Source organism: Nicotiana tabacum, chromosome 17, assembly GCF_000715075.1.
Source record: "Nicotiana tabacum cultivar K326 chromosome 17, ASM71507v2, whole genome shotgun sequence".
Classification (NCBI taxonomy): Eukaryota; Viridiplantae; Streptophyta; class Magnoliopsida; order Solanales; family Solanaceae; genus Nicotiana; species Nicotiana tabacum.
Window position 1 is genome coordinate 146,096,345 of NC_134096.1, and position 7,634 is coordinate 146,103,978.

General features: G+C 32.9%; 1 protein-coding gene across 1 annotated transcript; it reads left to right on the top strand.

Annotated features, from left to right (window-relative positions):
• The first annotated feature begins 234 nt into the window (after positions 1–234).
• LOC107759221 (sulfite exporter TauE/SafE family protein 3) lies at positions 235–5,558 on the top strand. Its single transcript, XM_016577106.2, has 12 exons — positions 235–623; positions 1,240–1,399; positions 1,506–1,706; positions 1,966–2,030; positions 2,115–2,154; positions 2,477–2,538; positions 2,657–2,743; positions 2,861–2,911; positions 3,019–3,240; positions 4,719–4,812; positions 4,897–5,037; positions 5,155–5,558. The coding sequence occupies exons 1-12, from the start codon at positions 387–389 to the stop codon at positions 5,235–5,237; spliced, it is 1,443 nt and encodes a 480-aa protein (XP_016432592.1). The 5' UTR covers positions 235–386; the 3' UTR covers positions 5,238–5,558.
• Positions 5,559–7,634: the final 2,076 nt, after the last annotated feature.

Genomic DNA, 7,634 nt, shown 5'->3' on the forward strand with positions numbered 1-7,634 from the left:
CGGTGAAGGGCCACGTACACTTTTAAAATGACAGATTAAAAGGACTTAAAATTCCTAATGCCATAAAATCTTCACTAAATTCCAACTATACTTAGAAATACAACTTAGCGGATGGAAATGATATACTATCTTTCTTCAACAGTAGAAAACGCGTAAATTGTCCATATCAGACGCACGGGAGAGAGTGAAATTTTTACTGCTCTTTCAAGTTATAATATAAAACGTAGGCACAATAGAAAATATTGGAGCATGCAATCTTGAGATTTTCTTTTCAACTCCTCTGCTCTTTCCCTGCAGGTTCTTGAAAGTGGAAGCTAGAAGCAGACCAACCTCAAATTCTCTGTTTTAGCTACGTTCTTAATTATTACTAATTCTATTTGATCGAGATGGTTTTCAACATGACTAACGACGAGCTAAAACAGAGAATGAAGGCGTTTTCAATAACGGCAGTTTGGATAATATGCTGGGGATTATTCACTATAAGTGATGTAGGCAATGCAGAAAGGCTTCTGAAAACCGAAGAGCCAACTTACGTTGTAGAGAAAGAGATGAGACAAGGTTTTGCATTACGGCTTCTGCGTTTAATGTGGAATGGAAAGTCCTCTTATGAGCACGTCTGGCCGGTACGAGTATACTATATATATATCAGAGCTTTGTAACTTCTTTTAATGCTTTGAAGCCCTTTAGCTTGAAAGCTGCTTCACATTAATCACATCCTCTCTACCATGCATGCTCTTTTGATTGATGACTCATCTGAAAGCTTAAACCAGCCATTAATGAGACCGCACTTTTGTATACTTAATTATGTCTTTATTAGAACTTCTCTTCTAAACATGTGAAAATTATTTGGTGTTGTGTGGAAGTGAGACTTAGATCTAGAAACTTCAATTTGTCTGTTCTAGCTTTTAAATGAGATGGTCATACGATTAAGCATGATAGGTTCTAAATTAAAATAAACATATTTTTCACATTACTGACACCAAATAAATAAAATTATTTTCGTGTATTTGTCCCATGAAAAAGAATCCTTAACCTAAGGAGAATCATGTGTTGAGAGTTGAGACATAACATATAATTAAGTTGTAGTAATCAAATTTGTACTCTCTTTAACCGTTTCAGCTTTGCTTCAAGAATAGAAAGGTATTTAGATGTAACAAACACAAACAAGCATATTATCATGTAAAGTAAACAAACAGAATGCTCGCTAACCATTATGACTATGGTTTTCTTTGGGAGCAGGAGATGAAGTTTGGGTGGAGAATAATAGTAGGATCGATTGTTGGATTTTTTGGTGCAGCATTGGGAAGTGTTGGTGGGGTTGGAGGTGGTGGAATTTTTGTTCCAATGCTAACACTTATTATCGGCTTCGACCCAAAGTCATCCACAGCTATTTCCAAATGTATGTACTATTTGCTACTTTGTCATTTAAAGCCTTAATTATTAAACATATAAATAAACTAAATATGTATACTGACTCTATTAAACTATTTGTTCATTAATTAAAGGCATGATAATGGGAGCAGCTGGATCAACAGTGTACTACAACATGAGGCTGAGGCACCCATCTCTAGACATGCCCATAATAGACTATGATTTGGCCTTGCTCTTACAACCTATGCTAATGCTTGGTATTAGCATTGGAGTCGCCTTCAATGTCATCTTTGCTGATTGGATGGTCACTGTGCTTCTTATCATTCTCTTTGTTGGTAAATCGAGTTATATATACTTTTATACATCAGACACTAATTATATCATGTCACTTAAAATTATGTTATCCATAGTAGAGGAAATTAATTAACTAGTAGTAGTAGTAGTAACAACTTAAAAAACAAGGCCGGGAATTGAACTTGTTAATTACATGCATGTTTAATTAGTACAACAGGTTCAAGCGATTGTCAGTGTGTTAAATTTACTCTATTGATCTAGCCTTTTCAAAATCCTTAACTATATATGTAAATGTTGTAGGTACCTCAACAAAGGCATTGTTCAAGGGAATTGAGACATGGAAGAAGGAAACTTTAATGAAAAGGGTGAGTTTTACACTTGATCACAATAAAGCTCTTCTTTCTCTGTTTTCTTTTTAACTTTAATTTCACGTAATCCTACAACCCCAGGAAGCAGCCAAGCAGTTGGAGTCAGAGTTCAAGCCAAGTGGTGAGTTTTTGGCTTAATTAATTCTAAGAATTTTTAGTTCTGCAATAACAAAGTGTGACTGCATAAAAACAAACAGCAACGTAACACAATTGGAGATCTTAAAAGAAGTGAAAGCAGCATATGTCATAAATATTTAGGATAAAAATAGAGCAGCAGAGACCATGTACAAAACGTAGGACTTTGATGTTTACATCTCTATATATGCTATTATATAGTAACCGTATCCTGAATAATATAATAAAACAAGCTAAGGGAAATTCACTGCAGCCACTTAAAATAGACATGTATATTCAAGGTTATTCATCCATCTGATCAAATGCAGAGTCCGAAGGAGAATACAGGCCACTTCCCATTGGTCCATCAGCTTATAATGTAGATGACACTGTAAGTACAGCTCTGTTCATGATATCTAAACTATTTTAAACCGATCTTCTTTTTAACAACTTCACGTGCATATTTACATGTTATAATATAATTAACCGTACGTTCAAATTTCATCTAGGTTCCCATGCTTCGCAATGTTTACTGGAAAGAATTAGGACTTCTAATGTTTGTGTGGGTGGCTTTCCTTGCAATTCAAATTGTCAAGGTAAGCTAGCTATTTGTGATAATAAACTTCAACTTAATTGATCAAGAAGTAGATTTTGTATTCTCTCAAAACATAGCTACTTATTTATTTTTTTCCAATGGTTATCTTTGCTTGCAGACCTACACCGTGACATGCTCCATCGAATACTGGATTTTAAACTTCTTGCAGGTAAACCAGGCAGAATATTAATTTCCAAGAAAGCATTTAACTCGTATATACAATATAGTGTATTTTAACATGCATAATTTGCCTTATTTTCTATATATATATATTAGGTACCTGTTGCTGTTTCGGTATCACTTTATGAAGCAGTATGTCTGTACAAGGGTACAAGGGTGATTGCGTCGAAAGGAAAGGAAATAACAAGTTGGAAGCCCCATCTACTCTTCTTTTACTGTTGTTGTGGCATAGTTGCTGGGATTGTTGGGGGTTTGCTTGGTCTAGGAGGTGGCTTTATCCTAGGACCTCTTTTCCTAGAACTCGGAATTCCTCCTCAGGTAAACATCTTGCTGTACACAACTCCATCTACTTCTATTACTTTTCTTTCTTCACTTCTTGTATATTTATAATACTCCATAAAAATAATACCTCTGCTCAAGTAAAACCCCACTATGTAATTTTATCAGATATTATTGCCATGATCTCCTATAAATCACTATCTGGCCACCAATGCAAATTCCTGATTGTGTTCATTCAAAATGAGGGGTGGTTTGGTAGGGTGCATGAGAATAATGCTGACTAGGGTATGTTAGTTATGCTGACATATTTCTTATCCATTATTTGGTTTGATGTATTTAGGCACTACACAATTCCTAAAATAGTTTTTTCTCATAACGAGTCCATCACGTTATCTTTTTAAAAGAAATATATGTTGAGAAATGTTTTTATATGAAAAAGGGTTTTAAAAAAATTATTTGATTTATCTACTTATATTGTAGTATAGAACTGAATATTTATTTATAAAAAAATATATATGTTAAGTATTTATTTATCTACTAGGGATATAATTTCATTTCCCTTATTTATCAAAAAGAAACTTTGAATTAAAAAAATAAAAGAAAAATGAGTTTATTACAAGTGCATTTCACTACGTAGTAGTAGTAGTAGAGTACAAATTTATAAATTTACAATGAAGAAATTGGCGGAGTATAGATATAAATAGCTAGAGCAATTTCAATATCAAACTTTACATCAAACTTGCATTAATATAATAGTACTCCATTCGTTTCAAATTAGATGAGGTATTTTCCTTTTTAGTCTGTTTCAAAATAAATGAAATATTTCTAAATTTGGAAATAATTCAACTTTAAACTCTTCATTTTACCCATTTTGCCCTTAATGAGAAACTTTTAGAACTACACAAATGTCATGGCCCCACAAAACTTTTACCCCTTAAGCTTTTAAGACCACAAGTTTCAAAAGTCTTTTTTTTTTCTTAAACTTCGTGTCGAGTCAAAATACTTCATCTAAATTAAAACGGAGGGAGTAGCATATTTTAATCAAGCATAAATTTTGAAAGACAAATTTGTCTTTAACTAAGCTAATGCATGCATTAAAAACCATTACATTGTTGATACCAGGTTTCCTATGCATTAATTATGCATATGATAATACGAAATAGGGTGTATAACTAATGTTTGCATAACTAATAGTATATAGGTTCAAAAAGTATACCAAACAAGTCATTATTAATACACAAAGTTAATGCATACATTATTTTATCTAATGCTTCCTACCAAACGACTGCGCAGAGTGTATTCTTATTGTATGTACACACTTAAATATACACATACAATTCTAATCAAAAGCAATACATTCTGCTGAACACGCAAAATTTGTCTAAATCTGACTATTTCTGGTCACGAATAAACGAAGTGATTTATTGCATATGAAATGAAAAGTCTCTTTGTTTAATGTTTTCTCATAGTTGATGAAGGATAAATTGTTTGACAAAGTGACACTAATTAATTTGCAGGTAGCAAGTGCAACATCAACCTTTTCAATGACATTCTCATCCTCCATGTCAGTTGTGCAATATTACCTTTTGAAGCGTTTCCCTGTCCCATACGGTAAGCAACAAAGACAAAATGATATATAGTAGTAACAATTTTATCGCTTTAGATAATCTTGACTGTTTATATTTCAATGTGCAGCTGCTTATTTCGTTTCTGTGGCAACAATTGCTGCACTTGTTGGTCAGCACGTTGTTAGAAGAGTAATTGCTCTACTTGGAAGGGCCTCCATTATCATTTTCATACTGGCTATGACAATATTTGTCAGTGCAATTAGCTTAGGTATATATATATACTATGTTTTCATTCTCATTGTCAAAACGACTAATATTCATTTCTGCCCATTTCTGCTTTTCTGTTTTCTTGGCCATGAAAAGCGATGTGCTTGATAACTTGCAGGTGGTGTGGGAATAGCAAATATGATTGAGAAGCTGGAGAACAAAGATTATATGGGATTTGACAACCTTTGTTACCGATCCTAGACTTGCTTTGGTCCCTTAACCAGAGGGAGAGGGTTTTAAGACTGCATCATCTACAATCTACATTATGTAATAAGTTACATTTTCAATTATTTTGTCTATTTGTTTTCAAGGAGAAATCATAATTTGGATCAATTCGAGTGTTTTGATACGTACACAATAGACTAGAAACGATGTTTCCTTTCAGTTTTATTGGAGTCGTATTAAAGTAGTATTCTATTAAGGGCTCAGCAATAGAGGTTTAAATTTAACTCATTTAAATCTCAATATTGTAAGTGCAATTTTTTTGTTAGTCACTTATTATTAGTTCTTATACGTTCGAAACATTTAAACAATGTAAGTGTTAAAATCGTTAATGCGTTCACTTAAACTGGGGCGGACCCAGGATTTTGTGCAAGCGGATTCAATCTTAGAAGTACATAACTTTAGTCGTAAAATAGTAGTTGTCAAGTGGGTTCAAATAAAATATTTATACAAAATTTATGCAACTTTAATCCTAATTTATACATATACACAATATTATTTTTTGATGAAGCGGGTTCAACCCACTACTTGCGTCCGCCACTGTACTTAAATATATCGGGAATGTATCATCACCTACCACCATACAAAGAATATCACTAAGTAACAACCATTACTATCATCGTTATTTCACACCTAGGGATTGCAATGGGGCGGGGCGGGTTTATACATATATGGGGCGGACAAGTTTAAACATATGCGGGGCGGGTCAACATAACAACAAATTCAGTTTTTTGCGGGTGCGGGTTAAGATTTAAAATTTTCGAATAAGTATAACTTTTCAGCTATCGATCACTAATATTCAACCAAGAGATATTTGTTTTCCAGTTTGGACTTATAGTTCCATTCTCCTGCGAATTGGATCATTGTAGTCTCAAATTGGTTTAGTTTTTTAAATTGATTCATAGTAGAAGTCTATTCAGTTTATTATAAATATGAATGCTTCTGCTAATTGCATCACTAGGACGAAGAGATGCTTGTTTTATATTTTATTTACTGCTTCAAAGTCTCACTTTTAACTATATAGTTAATTTGTTTTAAGTTAAGTTGAGGTATATGATCTCATTACATTGTACAATCTGAATTGTATATTAGAATGACACACCAATAGCATTCGGTGGGATTTATAGTTATTCCCTAATTATGCGTATTCAAAATATGACTTCCTTGGTTTGCCACTGGATTCTGATGGAAACTTTTATATTAGCAATGACATATATAAATATAATTGAAAAGACAAAAATAAAAATAAGACAAATTGGAAGAAAAAAAAAAGGAAAATTTTACGGACGGGGCGGGTAACGCGGGTGTGGATGCGGGGTGGGTGGATGCGGGTGAAAATGCAATGCGGGGCGGGACGGGTTAAAATTTTGCGGGTTAAGGTAGAACCTGCACCGCACCCGCACCGCCCTGCACCGTTTGCCATCTCTATTCACACCTACCAACCACCTCTATAATTTGTCACCACAACCAATAATCTTACCATCAACTACCACCACCGCCGATCAAGAACGTATTTAGGGGGGTTCCCAGGGCATATATATTAATGTTATATTTTTAAAATATAATAAAATATATATGTGCACCTAAACTCAAAGTATTATATGACCCGATGGTTATCGAGTGCACCTCTGTAGATGAGATTGAAAGTTCAAACGTTATGTTTATCTTGTTATTTTTTTTTTTTTTTTGTCTAGTGTCATTTCTTGCTTTTTAATTAAGTATTTTTTTTCCTTTTTCTTTTTATTCTTTCAAAATTTTCAATTCTGACACATTGAAATTCATATTCTCCATTTGTCACAGTAAAATTTTATATGCTCAAACCAAATGTATATATTAAAATTAGTAGTAGTGGATGGGGTGTGTGTGTATCTATATATATGTGTATGTATTAGAAACTATAATTTTAAAAGCGTAATGGTTGCAATAGTAAAAACCTAAAAGCTAAACCTGTCAAATTTATATTCTAAACTAGTAAAGTGGTATGCGCTTTGCGCGGTTGTAAAATATATTAGTGAATTTGAAATATTATTTTAATAATATAATCGAGATAGATGAGATAATTTTTCTATGTATTTTCATACAAAGTAATTGTATATCTTGGCGACACCACAAATAAAAATATTTTTGATTGAATTAGAACTTAGATGAATTACTATAAGATTTACTTAAAAAGGAAATGGAAAAATAACTTTAAAGGAAGGATATTTTTACTTATAGATATATGTATATACGTGGTTTTAATACATGATTCTTTAAATGTAACATATATAAAATACGGAAAAGGGCCAAGAATCCCTTAACCTATTGGATTTGATTCAAATTTGCCCTTCTTTCACCTATTGGTCCATAATTGCCCTCAACATTATATTTTGGCCT

What these genes read in the sequence shown, in the direction of transcription:
- LOC107759221 (XM_016577106.2), top strand. Translation starts at nt 387, where the DNA reads ATGGTTTTCAACATGACTAACGACGAGCTAAAACAGAGAATGAAGGCG. An exon ending in GTCAGAGTTCAAGCCAAGTG is followed by an intron (nt 2,155 to 2,476) that starts GTGAGTTTTTGG and finishes GATCAAATGCAG; the next exon opens with AGTCCGAAGGAGAATACAGG. An exon ending in GGATTTTAAACTTCTTGCAG is followed by an intron (nt 2,912 to 3,018) that starts GTAAACCAGGCA and finishes TATATATATTAG; the next exon opens with GTACCTGTTGCTGTTTCGGT.